The 18,179-nt window shown below is 42.6% G+C and overlaps 2 protein-coding genes across 4 annotated transcripts; both read left to right on the forward strand.

The window, feature by feature from the left end:
• Nucleotides 1–27: 27 nt before the first annotated feature.
• Nucleotides 28–11,613, forward strand: sympk (symplekin). Of its 2 annotated transcripts, none has more exons than XM_035761368.2 (27): nt 28–175; nt 404–511; nt 627–692; nt 1,071–1,124; nt 1,970–2,043; nt 2,568–2,694; nt 2,800–3,049; nt 3,828–3,998; nt 4,207–4,446; nt 4,594–4,745; nt 4,839–4,989; nt 5,166–5,394; nt 5,503–5,653; nt 6,201–6,436; nt 6,543–6,624; nt 6,730–6,843; nt 6,922–7,069; nt 7,162–7,322; nt 7,457–7,565; nt 7,680–7,780; nt 8,175–8,265; nt 8,349–8,450; nt 8,588–8,775; nt 10,116–10,292; nt 10,448–10,543; nt 10,663–10,893; nt 11,163–11,613. In XM_035761368.2, the coding sequence occupies exons 1-27, from the start codon at nt 152–154 to the stop codon at nt 11,328–11,330; spliced, it is 3,801 nt and encodes a 1,266-aa protein (XP_035617261.1). In that variant the 5' UTR covers nt 28–151; the 3' UTR covers nt 11,331–11,613. The 2 variants fall into 2 exon arrangements, with proteins under 2 accessions (XP_035617261.1, XP_035617260.1); XM_035761367.2 differs by having other exon boundaries at nt 38–175; nt 401–511.
• A 155-nt stretch (nt 11,614–11,768) lies between these two features.
• rsph4a (radial spoke head component 4A) lies at nt 11,769–17,895 on the forward strand. 2 transcript variants are annotated; one of them, XM_035761349.2, is made up of 8 exons: nt 11,769–11,869; nt 12,058–12,162; nt 12,245–12,464; nt 16,130–16,420; nt 16,510–16,959; nt 17,054–17,189; nt 17,327–17,444; nt 17,566–17,895. In XM_035761349.2, exons 2-8 carry the CDS (start codon nt 12,062–12,064, stop codon nt 17,792–17,794), a joined length of 1,545 nt encoding a protein of 514 aa, XP_035617242.1. In that variant the 5' UTR covers nt 11,769–11,869; nt 12,058–12,061; the 3' UTR covers nt 17,795–17,895. The 2 variants fall into 2 exon arrangements, with proteins under 2 accessions (XP_035617242.1, XP_052376870.1); XM_052520910.1 differs by having other exon boundaries at nt 11,820–12,162.
• The last annotated feature ends 284 nt before the right edge of the window (nt 17,896–18,179 follow it).

The raw sequence follows: 18,179 nt of genomic DNA on the forward strand, positions 1-18,179 counted from the left end.
GAGGAACTTAAAACACCCAACTGTTGTTGCAGCCGAGGGAAGCTTTTGTTGCACAGCTGCATTATTAGTACTTCCGCCAAATATGGCGGTGTATTAGCGAAGTTGAGCCCTTGTTACTCGTCACACAAGTGCAAATATTTCATTTTAATTTATGAATAATAAAGGATCTAATAAGGTAATGTGTTTTCCTCATTTTGTGCTGTAATTCTTGTTGTCAGTGAAGTTATTTTGCAGGGCAGGCGACGGCTAACTTCCGTCACCTAACTAGCATAGACGGCCAACGTTGTGTTTCTAACCAAAGTGCGCCAGGGTTTGCACTTATTTTTCCATCGCATGTAACTAACTAGTAAGTTAATTTAATGTTATTATTTAATTTAACTTTGTTTCCGTGTATGTTTAGAAGATGGCCTCAAATAACGGAGAAAGTGCTGGTGTGAGGACCAGTGTGGCATCACAGTTTTTCAATGAAGACGAGGACAATGCTATTGTCGATATGACCACCAGTGAAAAGGTATCCCCGAACAACCCTTGGAATGATTTGGTCCATATTTGAATAAAATCGCGTCAAATTATCTATGTTTGATAGTTCCAACATATGTACCTGATTGTCTGTTCTCAACCCACAGGTTGTTGATCTCCTGAACCAAGCAGCTCTTATTGCTACAGACAGCAAACTCACGGTTCTCAAACAGGTTTGTGATCAGCTCTCTGGCAGGCCAGTATAAAGCCATCAGTAATAAGCTCCTTCAAGAGATCAGATAGGAATGTTAGGACGGCTATACATTCTACCCTTTTCTTCAGACCTGTAATATATATGGGGCGGCAGGTAGTCTAGTGGTTAGAGTAGGTAGTCTAGTGGTTAGAGCAACCAAAATGTTGCTGGATTGAATCCCCGAGCTGACAAGGTAAAAATCTGTAATTCTGCCCCTGAACAAGGCAGTTAACCCACTGTTCGCCAGTAGGCCGTCATTGTAAATACGAATGTTCTTAACTGACTTGCCTTGTTAAATAAAGGTAAAAAACATTTTTTGTAAATATATAATATTTATACGTGTCTTTTCATTATTCAGGTCCAGGAATTGATCATCAACAAGGACCCCTCTTTACTTGACAATTTCTTAGATGTAAGTATGTAGTTATAGATGTATATTGGTAACACTAGCTGAGGAACGCTCAGCTCCATTCTCTTGTATTGAGGGCGGAGTTGAGTTTTGATAACTGGTTGCACAATTTGCTAGGAACAACATTGAGTCACCATCAGTTGATACTTGTAAAAATGTAAATTCTTAAAATGCTTACCTGTACCTATGTTTGTCTTGTATAACTTTTATCGAATACCACTGACTTTTTCCTAATTTGTGTTGCTCAACTGGAAACGTAGTGGCCTTGACACCATGTAAGCTGAAATTCAATTGGCACTTGCGCTGAGTTGTGCAACACATGAGGAAAAAGTAATTGGTTGTATTCAATAAGTTTTTATTAAAAGTAGGAATTTCAGCACCCTGCGAAAGGACTGCGGAGAAACATAGGTACAGGTAAACTTGTTCAGAATTGTAATTTTACAAGTATTGACTGATGGTGACGCAATGTTGTTGCTAGCAAACCGTGCGACCAACTCCGCCTTGATATAATATAACAAAGTTGAGCGTTTCTCAGCTAGGTTAACACCAGTTGTAAAAGCACTTTTATAAACTGGGTGGTTCGAGCTCTGAATGCTAATTTGGCTGAAAGCCGTGGTATATCAGACCGTATAACCAGTTTATAATAGCAATAAGGCACCTCTGGAGTTTGGGGTATATGGCCAATATACCACGGCTAAGGGCTATATCCAGGCACTCTGCGTTGCGTCGTGAATAAGAACAGCCCTTAGCTGTGTTATATTGGCTATATACCACACCCCATCAGGCCTTATTGTTTACGTGTAAAATGTGTTCTCTCTCTGTCTCTCATTGTCACCCTGTGTCTGTAGGAGATCATAGCCTTTCAGACCGATAAGTCAATGGAAGTAAGAAAGTTTGTCATTGGCTTCATTGAGGAAGCATGGTAAGTGTTAATTTTTATTTCACCTTTATTTAACCAGGTAGGCTAGTTGAGAACAAGTTCTCATTTCCAACTGCGACCTGCCCAAGATAAAGCATAGCAGTGTGAACAGACAACACAGTGTTACACATGGAGTAAACAATTAACAAGTCAATAACACAGTAGAAAAAAAGGGGGAGTCTATATACAATGTGTGCAAAAGGCATGAGGTAGGCGAATAATTACAATTTTGCAGATTAACACGGGAGTGATAAATGATCAGATGGTCATGTACAGGTAGAGATATTGGTGTGCAAAAGAGCAGAAAAGTAAATAAATAAAACAGTATGGGGATGAGGTAGGTGAAAATGGGTGGGCTATTTACCAATAGACTATGTACAGCTGCAGCGATCGGTTAGCTGCTCAGAGTGTTGGAAGCCATCAGTCGCACACACACACATATAGAACAGTTATTAGAATATCAAGTTCACGATAGTCATGTTCAATAAATGTGATATTTTTAACTTGGGTTGTTTTTGTCTTAACAGTAAGAGGGACAACGAGCTCCTGCTTAAACTGATTGCCAACCTGAACATGCTGCTGAAGGACGAAAGTGTCAATGTGGTGAAGAAGGCTATCCTCACACTCACTCAGCTCTACAAAGTGGCGCTGCAGGTACACACTTTCATTAATCAATGCCTTCTCATTGTTATCCCATTCAACCCATATTATGTACCCATGTGTGTTGCTGTACTGAGGCTTGTTTGTTTTCTATGCCAGTGGTTTGTGCGTTCCAAGACCATGTCAGACATGCAGGAAGCATGCTGGGACATGGTGACTCAGATGAAGGAGGAAGTTCTGGCTATGCTGGAAGTTGACAATGATGGAGTCCGCACTCATGCTATCAAGTTCACAGAGTCTCTCATCATCACTCTTTCACCGAGGACGTCAGACTCTGACACTCCCAAGCGCCAAGAGGGAGACATCAGCCTGGATAAAATCTCCAAAGACCATGCCTATATCCGCTACGGTGAGAGGGGGTGATTTTCTTTACTATGACATTTTAAAGCTTTACATACATAGATTTTCAGTTGAGTTTTCCCCAATGTGTTGTGCAGGATTATAAATAAACTGGGTGGTTTGAGCCCTGAATGCTGATTGGCTGACAGCCATGTGGTCCTTCTGTAGCTCAGTTGGTAGAGCATGGCGCTTGTAACGCCAGGGTAGTGGGTTCGATTCCCGGGACCACCCATACGTAGAATGTATGCACACATGACTGTAAGTCGCTTTGGATAAAAGCGTCTGCTAAATGGCATATATTATATTATTATTTTAGCCATGGTATATTTAAGCAATAAGGCCTGAGGTGGTGTGGTATATGGCCAATATACCACGGCTAAGGGCTGCTGTTATCCACGACACATTGCTGTTATAAACTATTTATCAATGTAATTAGAGCAGTAAAAATAACTTTTGTCATACCTGTGGTATATGGTCTGATATACCGTGGCTTTCAGCCAATCATCATTCAGGGCTCAAACCACCAATTTATAACAGACTGTGTGGCAACTTTTATTTTTACTGCTCTAATTATTTTGGTAACCAGTTTATAATAGCAATCTCTGGGGTTTGTGGTATATGGCCAATATACCACAGCTACTCCGCATTGCTTCGTGCATAAGAACATCACTTAGCCGTGATATATTGGCCATATACCACACACCCTCGTGCTTTATTGCTTAAATGTAGCATTGCTGTCTCTACATGTCTTGATTCACCTTACACAGTGTCTGCAATGTCTTCCTAAGATACCCTGTGTGGGGAGGGCAAGTCTGCACTGGAGCAGCTTCTGAAGTTCATGGTCCACCCTGCTATCTCCAGCATCAACCTGACCACAGCCCTGGGTTCCCTGGCCACACTGGCCCGACAGAGGCCTATGTTTATGTCTGAGGTGGTCCAGGCTTATGAGACTCTGCATGGTCAGTATGGTACTACAGTGAGATTAAACACAAGATCACAAGCTTATGTGTATGATACCTGAAGCAAAGTTCATTTTTATTTCTTTATCGATGCCCTAGAAATTGATCTTGGTCTCCTATTTTGAGTACAGAATCTGATTTTGAGTAAGTGAACTGAATGGAGGTGAAGTTCAGTATAATTTAAATCATATTTCACTTGTTTTTGTAGCCAACCTACCCCCAACACTGGCCAAGTCTCAGGTGAGCAGTGTACGCAAGAATCTAAAGTTACACCTGATGGCAGTGCTCAAGCACCCCTGCAGCCTGGAGTTCCAGGGACAAATCAGCACTCTGCTCCTAGACCTGGGGATGTCCCAGAATGAAATAACCCGTCACACGCCAGCCCCACGTGAACCGCGCAAAAGGCCCCGCCATGAGCCATACACAGAGGGCAAAAAGCTCAAGATTGGTTAGTTGTGAAGATATTGCACCGGTTACCATTGACTGATACCTTTTTTTTTTAGAAGTACCTAGTTGACTCCCACACCCCATAAATCCAGAATCAACCTGCGGTTCCATATGCTAGATCTGTAATCTAATGTTGTCTTACTTTCAGAGCCCGCTCTTATAGAAGATGATGAAGATAAAGAAGAGCCAGCCCCCCCTTCCATCTCCAAGCCCTCCTCTGTGCCAGTAGTCCAGTCAGCCATCGACCTCACTGCAGAGTTCTTGCGCCCCCTGCTCTCCCCAGAGAACGTGGCCAATCTGGTAAACTGCTGTGGTAGAATGTGATTTATTAATTTTTGACACCTGGAGGATGTGAGGGCCATTCTCATGTTTGTGTTCCTCTTCCACATACAGGTTCTAATCAGCATGGTGTACTTGCCTGATGTCATGCCAGCGTCCTTCCAGGCCACATACACACCAGTGGAGTCTGCAGGAACAGATGCCCAAATCAAACACTTGGCCAGAATGATGGCCACTCAGATGACAGCAGCGGGAGTTGGACCAGGTTAGAGGGAGAGGGAGAAGGAACTAGAACAATGAAATAAAGATAGCAAAATGACTGACAACAATGGGCCACCCAATTCACAGATTTCAAAGATGGAAATGTTGATTTTCATTTCTGAAAATCTGTTCTCCAAATTCTTAATTCTAATAAAAAATCTTCTCCAATCTATCCCTTAGGACTGGAGCAGTGCAAAGCACGAGATGAGAAAGCTGGAAAGGAGGAGGGCATGGATGAAGGCATAGGGGAGTCCTCCAAAGACCTGCTCATCAAGCGCAAAGTACCAGTTATGGGTCAAGCCATCTCTGTGGTTGGAGGAGGCTATGGAGATAAGAGCCAAACTGAAACGGGGGAAGCCCCCCAGGTCAAGAGGCTGCCTGAGCCCATCCTCCCCTCCACACAGATCAAGTGAGTCTGAAGCAGTACAACTATCACACATAAAAGCAAACCCAGTACCCTGCCATTTAACCATTCTGACTGTTTCATTTGTGGCTTTTGATTTGATTTTTTTTTTAGAACACCTGGGACAAGTGGGAAGAGGAAAGTGTTCAGATTAGCTGATGTGATCCAGCCTTTGACAGACACCCAGCTTGAAAAGTTGACCAACATGGCTGTCAAGCGCATCCTGCACTCAGAAAAAGCTATAGCACAGAGTGGGATGGCCCATGTGAGTGTTTCAAAACATTCTTCCTCTCCAGTAGAGAAATAATAAAAGGCCTCAATTTCCATAGTAACTAACATCTATAGGAAGAGACAAACATCTTATTTGAGTCTATGATGTAGACATATGTCATATTTGATTGGTCTCGTACACATTTTGCGAATGTTATCGTGGGTGTATCAAAATGCTTATGTTCCTAGCTCCAACCGTGCAGTAATATCTAACAATACATGCAAATCCCCCAAATAAAAATGAAATAAATCTAGAAATATTAGAACGCATGGTCAGTACGGTACTACAGTGAGATTAAACACAAGATCACATACTTATGTGTATGATATCTGAAGCAAGGTTGTTTTTTTTATCAATGCCCCAGAAAATTATCTTGGTCTCCTATTTTGAGTACAGAATCTGGTTTTGAATAAGTGGTGAACTGGCTGGAGGTAAAGTACAGTATAATTAGTTGTACTGCTTCAAATGAAGAAATCTAGAAATATTAGAACGAGTGATGTCTGAGTCCGGAATATAAATATATATGTACTCTTCCTGGCAGGTGCGCGTCAAGCTGCTGTCCAGACTTGTGACTCAGTTTGAGGGGATGATGAAGGATGATGTGCTGGAGTTCATTCTGGAGGACATTAGGACCAGGAGCGACCTGGCCTTCTCTCTTCTCTACCAGGAGTATAACACATACCTCAGTCAGCAGCCGACTGGCTTGTTGGACAGCTACGACCACTGCCTCTTCACTCTACTGTCCGGCCTGCAGGAGAAGCCCGAGCAGAGGGATGGGTGAGGACAGTTACGTTGTTCTTCTGTGGACACCAGCTAAAGGGCTCCGCAGTCAAATAGCAATTATCTAATCCACTTTCCTATCCATTTCTATCCCTTCTCCTAGGCTTTTCACAAAGATTGTGCTGGAGGCTCCGTTAATTACAGAGTCTGCTTTGGAAGTAATACGACGGTACTGTGAAGATGAGGTAATGACATTTGATTGTCTTTAAACTTGAGCAAATAATTCAATTGACGTACCGGCTCTGTCATCATGCCACTAGTGATTTCCTTTCTGGTTGAATGTGTTTCAGTCGCGGGTGTACCTCGGCATGACTACTCTAAAAGAGCTGATTGTAAAACGGCCCTCAAGGCAGTTCCAGTATCTCCATGTGCTTCTGGATCTCAGCTCACATGAAAAGGAGAAGGTAACATAGTAAAATGAACAAAACTGAGTCTCTTGCTGCTGGCTTGTGTTTTTCTTTCGTTAACTGTTTTCTGTCCAGGTGCGCTCCAATGCGCTGTCCTTCATAAAGCGGATGTATGAGAAAGACCAGCTGAGGGACTATATTGAGAAGTTTGCCCTGAACTACATGCAGCTCCTCGTACACCCTAACCCTCCGTCGTTACTTTTTGGGGCTGACAAGGATACAGGTTTGACTTCCAGTTTAACCTTTATACACACACGGCAATGTCTCTCTCTTCCCCACTAACTTAACAATTGTTTGTCCCTCTCACTCCCACAGAGGTGGCCTCCCCCTGGACAGAGGACACAGTGAGGCAGTGCCTGTACCTCTACCTGTCCCTTCTGCCTCTCAACCACCGCCTGGTTCATGAGCTGGCCTCTGTCTACACTGAAGCCATTGCCGACATCAAGCGCAGTGTGCTTCGAGTGATAGAGCAGCCAGTAAGCCCCTTCTTACCCACTCTCTTTAGTTGTCTAATTCCTTTCACTCTCCCTGCACCAGTCTTTGGTCCTCTCTGCCGTTTGGCTTGCTTGTCTACCAGTGTGTGTTCGTGAGTTTTCTCCCTGCCCAATAGATCCGTGGAATGGGGATGAAGTCTCCACAGCTTCTGCTGTTGGTTGAAAACTGTCCTAAAGGAGCAGAGACTCTGGTCACTCGCTGCCTGCACATTCTCACTGATAAAGGTAAAGTGTACTTCACTCCACTGCCCAGCTTATTCGCAGATTGTCTGTGTGCTTGGCAAAAAGGGAGATGAGATGGGAATGTCAGCTTCTACATGGACTCTTGTCTTTCCTTAGTGCCTCCGTCGCCAGAGTTGGTAGAGAGAGTGAGGGACCTGTATCACAAACGAGTGCCCGATGTTCGTTTCCTAATTCCTGTCATCAACGGCCTGGAAAAGGTAAGTTCCTCAAAAAAACAATGGTGTCTTTCACAAAGTGCTACAATAGGGAGATAACTGTGACATTAAAACAACAGGAGCAGTGTTAATTTGATTGGTCTCTTGTGGTGAGTACAACATGTGTGGACTTTGCAGTGAAATGCTTACTTAAAAGCCCGTTCCAACAATGCAGAATTAAAAAGTAAGACACGTATTTGCTAAATAAAAAAGGAAAGCGTAATAATGGCAACAATAACAAAGCTATACACAAGGAGTACCAGTACCTAGTCAATGTGCAGAGGTACGAGATTGAGGTAACACAGTATGTACATATGGGTAGGGGTAAAAGTGACTGGACAATCAGGATATATCATAAACAGAGTTCTCTCTGTTTCTGCTGTGTTTCTGTGTACAGAAAGAGGTGACCCAGGCTCTTCCCAAGCTTATCAAGCTCAACCCCATTGTGGTGAAGGAAGTCTTCAACCGTCTCCTGGGCACCCAGCATAGTAAGATCCCATCACATCTTCCAGTGACTGTATGTCACCAGTGTGAATGACGTGTAATAACACTTGTCATCTCTCGTTACTAGGCGAGGGTAGTTCCTCAATGTCTCCTCTCACCCCTGGCGAGCTTCTCATTTCTTTGCACAATGTTGACTCAACAAAGTGTGACATGAAGTCCATCATAAAAGGTAAGTTGTCTTCTACCTGACAACCATTCAGTTTTGTTTTCTCTGATACACTATTACACATTGTCACCAGTGATATTTTTCTGATGGAATATTTCTGAGTTGATGAAAATGTATTATTTGTGTGTCCATGTCTGCAGCCACCAACCTGTGTTTTGGGGAGAAGAATGTGTACACGTCAGAGGTCCTGGCTGTGGTAATGCAGCAGCTGATGGAGCAGAGTCCTCTCCCCATTCTGCTGATGAGAACAGTTATCCAGTCCCTCAGCATGTACCCCCGCCTGGGAGGCTTCGTTATGAACATCCTGTCCCGACTCATTGTCAAGCAGGTCAGTAAACTAGGAGTTTTTCTCCTACACTGAGCATTCAGTTGCTCAGCACTCAACATTTAGACATAGACTTGATTTGACGGCTTTGCTGTTTAAGAACACAGGATGCCAGTAACCTGCTATGTGTTATTATACACTACCGTTCAAAAGTTTGGGGTGACTTCAGAATGTCTTTGTTTTTGCAAGAAAAGCAAAAATAATTGTCCATTAAAATAACATCAATTGATCAGCATTTGTGGGTTCGATTACAGGCTCAAAATGGACAGAAACAAATTCATATTCTTCTGAAACTCGTCAGTCAATTCTTGTTCTGAGAAATGAAGGCTGTTCCATGCGAGAAATTGCCAATAAACTGAAGATCTTGTACAACACTGAGTACTACTTCCTCCACAGAACATCGCAAACTGGGTCAAACCAGAATAGAACGAGAAATGGGAGGCCCCGGTGTCCAACTGAGCAAAAGGACAAGTACATTAGAGTTTCTAGTTTTAGAAACAGATGCCTCACAAGTCCTCAACTGGCAGCTTCATTAGTACCCGCAAAACACCAATCTCAACGTCAACAGTGAAGAGGCGACTCTGGGATGCTGGCCTTTGTTTCTGGCCCTTTTGAGCCTGTAATCAAACCCACAAATGCTGATGCTCCAGATACTCAACTAGTCTAAAGAAAGACAGTTGTATTGCTTCTTTAATCAGGACAACAGTTTTCAGCTGTGCTAACATAATTGCAAAAGGGTTTTCTACTGATCAACTTGCCTTTTAAAATGATAAACTTGGATTAGCTAACACAGTGTGCCATTGGAACACAGGAGTGATGGTTGCTGATAATGGGCCTCTGTACGCCTATGTAGATATTCCTTTAAAAATCTGCCGTTTGTAGCTACAATAGTAATTTACAACATTAACCATGTCTACACTGTATTTCTGATCAATTTGATGTTATTTTAATGCACAAAAAATGTGCTTTTCTTTCAAAAACAAGGACATTTCTAAGTGACCCCAAACTTTTATATACTACCATTCAAAGGTATGTGGTCACTTAGAAGTGTCCTTGTTTTTGAAAGAAAAGCATATTTTTTGTCCATTAAAATAACATATAATTGGTCAGAAATACAGTGGACATTGTTATTGTTGTAAATGACTATGCTATATATTTAGATTTAACACTTTTTTTTTCTGGTTACTACATTATTCCACATGTGTGATTTCATAGTTTTGATGTCTTCACTATTATTCTACCATGTAGAAAATAGTCAAAATAAAGAGAACCCCTTGAATGAGCAGGTGTCCAAACTTCTGACTGCTAATGTATATACATATGTGTCTCTGTTTGTTGTGCAGGTGTGGAAGTATCCTAAGGTGTGGGAGGGCTTTGTGAAGTGCTGCCAGAGGACCAAGCCGCAGTCCTACAGCGTGCTGCTGCAGCTCCCACCAGCCCAGCTTACCAGTGTGTTTGAGCGCTGCCCGGAGATGAGGGAACCTCTTCTACAGCACGTCCACTCTTTCACCCCCCACCAGGTAGCTAGCTAACGTTATCTCTTTATTTTAGTGGGAGACATTTTAAGCTCATACCAATGAAATGCACCAGTGTAAGAAAGTCTTGTTTATCAAACTGATCCAGCTCCCTATTTATCAGTCTCTCATAACAAAACCTTCCCTGGTTGTTGTTACAGCAAGCCCACATTCCCGCCTCCATCATGACAGTCCTGGAGGCCAACAGCAAACAGCCAGAACCAGAGGCCATGCAGCCTATAGTACTGGAGAGACAGGTAATGGGCACAGAAACAACAGATGGCTATGTGTCTGTCACTAACGATAGTCATGTCTAAACTCTTATGTCTTTTACTTTATTTGATTCTCTATACCACCCTTCTTTCACTACATACAGGTTGAGACACCCATTGCAACCATCGCAGCCAATGTAACCATTACACCCGTTGCAACCTTCACACCTGTTGCAACCCCTCCAGTACGGGCAGAACCTATTCCAGTACCGCTGAGAGATCCAGAGCCAGCAGTCCAGCAGCATCTGCCAAGTAAAAAAGAGGAAGAGGAGCCCATGGAGGAAGAAGAGACGGCCCCTGCTTGTCAAGAGGAAACTGCAGACACCACTTTACAGGTAAGTCGAGACTATTGTTATCCTTTTGTCGCCGTTACAGAAGTTGGTTGTATTTATGTGGAATGTTTTGAAAAGGTGTAGATTGACACAACTGGTGTCTTGCAACTGACAACCAGCAGAATAATCTACAGTCACTGAGCTTCCCCTCAAAATAGCACGTATAAAAGCCATGCTGAAATATTATTATATATAGTGTGTGTGTGTGTGTGTGTGTGTGTGTGTGTGTGTGTGTGTGTGATATAACTCTAACCAATGATGTTTTCTACCAGGTGGATTTGCCAGTAGTGGAAGAAAACCCCACTCCGGATCCTATAGAGACTGTGGAGGAACCAATGGAGGAGGCACCTACTGAACCTTCAGATGTCACTGACCAATTAAAAGATGTCACCGAAGAAGGTACCACAGAACCTGAGACTGGCACAGGAGATGCAGAATGATGGTCCATCTAAGGAGAAGTCATAAAGTAGACTATAATGAACCGTTGTTTTGACTTCACCTCTGTGTTTGTACTGGCTCTTACCTGTATGGACCTCTTGAACATACATTCTTGGTCATCCAAAAATATCTATGTTATGTGTCCTTAGTTTTGTATTTGTCGAAATTGCGAAATGCACTGTGGAACTCTAGTCAGGAAAAAGATTTACTACAATTTATTTTACCTTTGAAAGTCCTTAATAGAAAATGTTTTTGTCATGAAAATAAAAGATTTTTGTTTATTTGTTCCATGTCTTTTTATTGTGCCCTAATTATACAAACTAGGTATAGCATATGTGTACTGTCAAAGGTGGTCAGTGAATTCAACCTTTATTTCATGCTTCGATTGAGACAACCTGCAGCAAGATCCTGCATGTCATTACATTTTTAAAGACTTAGGAGTGGAGGATATGCTGCGACTGGTGGACATTCTATGCATGAAGTACCACAGCAACAGTATTGTTTACCCTAGAAACAGGCCGCTGGTAACGTGGACTTTCTGGTAAGGAACTTGTATAGCAACTTTCAAAAGCTATCTGTTGTTGACCTTTTTTTTTTAATGTCTTGGAAAAGTTTTGATTTTGACGCATGATATAAACAACCTAAACTTAACCGCGACACTGTGGCGTACTGGGTGTTGGCGAGTTTTTACAACAGGATCGTTTTCTGTTGTGTTGTTGGGAACGAAAGAAATATGGAGTCAGCTGGAGCACCACTGAACAATCAAAGGGAGCAGACATCGATCTGCTTCAAGGCCTTTATGCAAAAAAATAGTACAAAAAGTAACCTCAACCTGTGAGTATTTGTATGATTGCCAGGGTGGATGGGTGATGCTACCGTGTAAGTAAAGTATGACACTCTTCTCCAACCTTTCCAGCTATGACCATTTTGCACGGGTACTGACCAAGGTGATGGATGAGCGCCCAGAAAATGTGGTTGACGTAATTGAAGACATGAGCCATGAGGTGAAGCGGGGATTGCTGCTGGACAAGCAGAGCACATTGAGAGACATACCTCCGTCGCCTGCTGCACAGCTCCTGGCTGAGCAGCAGATGTTGCTGTTTTCACGGGGAGGAGGTGATGATGGTGACCAAGAGGTAAGGTGGCCAGGGCTACGTTCAGTACTAGAAATGTAATAGAGCGTTCAATTGAACGGAAACGCTGCAGTACTGAATGACCTGTTGAAAAACAAACACACAATATATACAAAAAGTATGTGGACACCCCTTCAAATGAGTGGATTCAGCTATTTCAGCCACACCCGTTGCAGACAGGTGTATAGATTTGAGCACACAGCCATGCAATCTCTGGAGCAGTGGAAACATGTTCTTTGGAGTGATGAGTCAATCTTCACCATCTGAGAGTCGATGGATGAATTTGGAGGATTCCAGGAGAACGCTACCTGCCTGAATGCATAGTGCCAACTGTGAAGTTTGTTGGAGGAGGAATAATGTTCTGGGAATGTTTTTCATGGTTCAGGTTAGGCCCCTTAGTTCCAGTGAAGGGAAATCTTGACGCTACAGCATACATTTGCATTCTAGACGATTCTGTGCTTCCAACTTTGTGGCAACAGTTTGGGGAAGGCCCTTTCCTATTTCAGCATGACAATGCCCCCGTGCACAAAGCAAGGTCCATATAGAAACGGGTAATTCAAAAAGTACTAAATAGGCTAAGATTAATAAAACGATGGAGGGGTAATACATTTGTGTTATAATTAATACAAGTAACGTAAACTCGTACATCGCCTTGGTCCGTACAATAGCCCTTATTTTAGCGCCCCAAAAACGTAATACTTCCAGATCAACTGTAATGGCAATACCATTGTAAAGCACAATTTCTCCCCTTTCCAACAAAATCAATTACATGACCTAAACGTTGCCCCTTTCTGCATAATTCAAGCAGGCAATGAGCCCCGTCAGGTCTTTTTAAAAATGGCGGGTGGGGAAGCGAAACTAATGCGTGATGGTGAGGAGAGATGTATGGGAAAATTGCTTTTTTCACTCGATCTGCCCAACTTATCGCCTCTAAAATGTAAATAAAAACACTATAAAGAGTTTATATAATGTGTCATTACATACCTATTTGAAGGTTTGTGTCGAATTTGAATCGGGTTTTTAGGGCGGTGGTAAAGTGATCTTAGAAGTAAACAGCGGCTTTGAGAATGATGATCGCACGCAATGATGACGAAAAAAATGACTAGGTATCCCCCCCTTACCCCCGTCACTGTCCGTTTCTTGTTTCTAAAGGGTGATAGAAGTGCTACACCTAGTGGAGAGAGAAATCAAATTTTGAAAAACTCCCATATCTACTGGGTGAAATTCCACAGTGTGCCATCACAGCAGCAAGATTTGTGACCTGTTGCCACGAGAAAAGGGCAACCAGTGAAGAACAAACACCATTGTAAATACAACCCATATTTATGCTTATTTATTTTATCTTGTGTCCTTTAACCATTTGTACATTGTTAAAACACTATATATATATAATATGACATTTGTAATGTCTTTACTGTTTTGAAACTTCTGTATGTGTAATGTTTACTGTTAATTTTTGTTGTTTTTCACTTTATATATTCACTTTGTATGTTGTCTACCTCACTTGCTTTGGCAATGTTAACACATGTTTCCCATGCCAATAAAGCCCTTGAATTGAATTGAGATTGTAAGACAGAAATAGTTGCTTTATGCGTATTGTACGTTACGACATGACACGTCCCGTTTTTTCAACTTTTCTCCAATACTATAGAGCCATTACCATGTCGATCAACTCTTGAATAGAAACCTAGTTCACACCCACGATTTTGACGTCAACACAGTCGCTACAATCCCATTAGTTTCTTTGTTGCCTCGTTTGAATGTTGCAGTTGCGCACATTTGAACTGAATGGGGTGAGTTTACGTTACTTGAAAGTACTCACTTGCCGGTCCGCTCATTGGGCACGAGCAGCCGCCTATGGTGGCATATTGATGAGGGTGGCATTTTAGCCGATACGCACCACCACCAACAACACAAAAAAACTCACATAATTCTGTCAAAAAATAACGACAATTTCTCTCAAACAGTGGCATATGGGCTTTTTAGGTGTGCGCTGATGTCGCCATGTGACAAGCCGTGACCGCTTGTCCATTCCCAGCGCGCCTCTCCATCCAGGGTGCTGTTGGAGAGATGCATCGCTGCAGCGCTCCACCAACGTTCCGTCAAAAAATCTAACATAAATCATGTAGCAGATATAGGATATGGTAGAAATAGTTTGTGACCTTTTCATTATCCTACATGCTGGAGATAAAAATGTATGACAATGTAATGAGACACTTTTTTTTACATCATGCAGGGGTTTCATATCAAATAGCCTAACCTTAATGGCACACAATCAAATAAAAAAAGCGATGTCATTTTAACAAACAACATACCCTAAAAACAGCACAGGTCAAAGTAAAATGGACAATATGGAATGGACAATGACAACTGTTGTCCCCGAGTTTCACCCCATTGTTACGATCAGTGTGGTTTTCTGTTTGTATCCATAAATTCTTGACAAGCTGATCATAACGAAAAATACAATTATTCTGCATTTCTCGCTATATGTGTAAACACATATCGAACAGGCTCACTATAACTCCTTATAACGTTTGGTAGCAGATATTCAGATCTTAAATAGCCAAATTGATTTGTCACAGGAATCAGGACTAATAAAGCCGATGTAATGGCCTGTTTTACAAACACTGAGCCTATACCACATGGATGGGCATTCATAAAATTAAATTGCGGGCCGAAATGGTAGGCTACACCCCAGTAAGCACGAGCCGACGTTTTTTGGACCTCTTTTTTTTGTGTTTTACAAACGGTAGGCTTACCACAGATGGGAATTCATCATTTCAATTTCAGGCAACACTGTGGGCTACACCTTAGTAAGCACGGCCGGGTGACGCCTTTCGGATGTCTTTTTTTTGGTACAGTTACGGACCGGCCTTGATTTCCACATCCACAGAGATTGGTTTTTGGTCCGGTCCGGAACAACTCTGAACCAGTCATAGACGCAGATGTGTGGTCCAGACTGGCCTTTATTTCCATGCCCACGGTCATTGATTTTTGGTTCGGTCTGGACCAAATCTGAACCAGACATTGACCAATCATAGAGGTCTATTTTTGGTGATTTTGTCCAGGCTGGACCAGCCTTGATTTGGCCCAAACAGATGTCTATAAATTACTTATTTTCAACTTGCATTCAGAACCAAACATTTGCCTGATTTAAACATCCGGAAAATACATATTTTCAACGTCAGGAAAATGCGGTTTTCAACATCCGGAAAATAAGTATTTTTAACTTTCATTCAGAACTCAAAACGAACCTGATTCCAACATCCGGAAAATACTTATTTTTCAACGTCCGAAAAAGATGCCTTTTCAACGTCCTGGAAAATATGTATTTTAAACATACAGAAAATATATTTTCACCTTTCATTTTGCTGAAATGGACTATTCCAGGTTTCGGGCAGCTTTGGTCTGGCAGAACGGCAAGGACCGGCCCTGATAAGTGCTATAGTGAAAATTGATAGTAAAATATAGTTCCATTCCTATGTTTTTTTTATATATTTCTGTGCAGTGACACCCCTCATTTTCTTTTACAAACTCAGGTCACTGGTAAGAAAACAAATAAGATAGTGGTCCTTGCACATTCACTTTACCAAGACTGATCTGGGGATTGGATGAGCAAGGTGTATAGTGTGATCAATAATTATTTCAATGTGCCTATGTCTCATTAGGTAGAAACACCGCTCCCCAATGTGAGTGAAGTTGGCTTCTTACTGGAGCAGGCTGGAGTGGGACTGGGCAGAGAGGAGACGCTGAGGGTTTTCCTGGCACTCAAGCAGTTAGTAAATTCCCAACCACTAGCACGCTGCCGACTCTGGGGTAAAATCCTGGGCACTGAGGGCAACTATCTTGTTGCTGAGGGTGAGTACAGAGATGAGGAGGAAGGGATTAATGAGGAAACAGCAGAAGATGCAGAAGGAGAACCTCAGGATGATGATGAGGAAGCTGAGGTGGTGGAAGAAGTGAGTTACTGAAAAAACCTGTCTGACTATGTTGCTTTCATATTATGTTTCTTCTTTCATGAAAAATGTATAATGACTTTGCTTTTTAGATTGATGCACTCCCAAGATCCACTTTCAAGCCGCCACCTGTGGTGCCAAAGGAGGACAACCGCACAGGTGTGAACAAATTCACTTACTTTGTGTGCAGAGAGTCTGGCCTTCGCTGGATGAGGCTGCCCACTGTCACTCCTACCCAGATTACAGCTGCGCGCCACATCCGCAAATTCTTCACAGGGAGACTGGATGCCCCCATTGTCAGCTATCCCCCTTTCCCTGGCAATGAGGCTAACTATTTGCGAGCCCAAATTGCTCGCATCTCTGCCGGCACACAGGTCAGTCCCCTCGGGTTCTACCAGTTTGGAGAGGAGGAAGGTGAGGAGGAAGAAGAGGGAGCCCGGGACAGCTTTGAAGAGAATCCTGACTTTGAGGGTATTCCTGTTCCTGAAATGGCAGAATCTCTATCCACCTGGGTGCATCATGTCCAGCACATTCTCCAACAGGTAACTCTGACTCAAAAACATTCCTTTTTTCTGCATGATTTTGATCAGGCCATTTTTTTTTTTGCCCTGTAAATGATCATATGGCCTCTCATAGGGTCGCTGTGTGTGGGTGAACCTGGCTGAGAAGCCTGAGGATGACTTTGAGGAGGAAGCAGATGAAGAGGTGAAGGAGGAGGCTGATGAGCCAGAGGTGGGCCCACCCCTCCTCACACCACTCTCTGAGGATGCAGGTCAGTATATTCTAGTCTGTGTTGGCCTAGGATAAGGTGAAGAGACATTTTCACTCGATTCTGGTAGCATGCTGTCTGTTATAAAACATTTTATGTATTAAACCAATTTTGACTGTTTGCTTGTATGTGCATTTCAGAGATTACCACGACCCCTCCCTGGAGCTCCAAGATGTCCTCCACCCTCATCTCTCAGTTTGCTATTGCAGTGCTACGCTCCAACCTCTGGCCAGGGGCTTATGCTTATGCCAGTGGGAAGTAAGTTTGGGTTGTTTATTTTCTGAATGTTAATCAGGGAATGTTTTGTTATATGTTGTTGTAACTGTGGCATAGACAACATCCCCAATCAAATAAATGTTTTTGTTGTTTCCTAATTTAGGAACTTTGAGAACATATACTTTGGCTGGGGCCTGAAATTTGCAGGGGAAGCCTACACCCCAACTTTTCCAACAATGCCCCTTCGAGAATACACCAGTGGGCCAGAGATTACAGAGGCCCTGGACCCCAGTATGGAGGAAGAGCAGGCCCTGAAAGCAGCCATGGAGGAGAAGGCTGCCCAAGATGAGACAGAGGGCCTGGGTGGAGATGAAGAGGAGGATGATGATTGAGGAAGACTTTGTAGGAAACAGACACTACATTACAAAATTGAATGTTGACCAAAGCCATAATTTGTCAAGAAAGCACAAATTAAACAATTCGCAGAGCAATGTCCCGTGCCTCTTTTATTTTTACAATCACAAAGCTGTTTTTGAAGATGAACTGAGAAAATTGTGCATTTAATTCACATCTTTTTGTTGAATAATATTTCTTGGACTTCAGAGCGTAGTCAGATGTATTGGCATGGCAGACTTCACTGTTTATTAGTTTCAATATGAAGCAGACAAGGAACTCATTACCTCAATGATAAGACCTGTCAGAATGTGTGGGGTGTTCCTTCAATAAGATATCTCTAACCATAAATAAGCATGACAGAAACTAGAGAATAAGAAAAAT

This window comes from Oncorhynchus keta, chromosome 6, assembly GCF_023373465.1.
Source record: "Oncorhynchus keta strain PuntledgeMale-10-30-2019 chromosome 6, Oket_V2, whole genome shotgun sequence".
NCBI classification, from domain to species: domain Eukaryota; kingdom Metazoa; phylum Chordata; class Actinopteri; order Salmoniformes; family Salmonidae; genus Oncorhynchus; species Oncorhynchus keta.

Excerpts from the sequence above, each read along its gene's own strand:
- rsph4a (XM_035761349.2), top strand. The coding sequence starts at position 12,062 with ATGGAGTCAGCTGGAGCACCACTGAACAATCAAAGGGAGCAGACATCG. Across the intron at positions 16,960-17,053 it reads TCCAGCACATTCTCCAACAG|GGTCGCTGTGTGTGGGTGAA; the intron begins GTAACTCTGACT and ends GGCCTCTCATAG. Across the intron at positions 17,190-17,326 it reads ACCACTCTCTGAGGATGCAG|AGATTACCACGACCCCTCCC; the intron begins GTCAGTATATTC and ends TGTGCATTTCAG.
- sympk (XM_035761367.2), top strand. The coding sequence starts at position 152 with ATGAATAATAAAGGATCTAATAAG. Across the intron at positions 4,746-4,838 it reads CAGAGAACGTGGCCAATCTG|GTTCTAATCAGCATGGTGTA; the intron begins GTAAACTGCTGT and ends TTCCACATACAG. Across the intron at positions 8,776-10,115 it reads CCCGACTCATTGTCAAGCAG|GTGTGGAAGTATCCTAAGGT; the intron begins GTCAGTAAACTA and ends TTTGTTGTGCAG.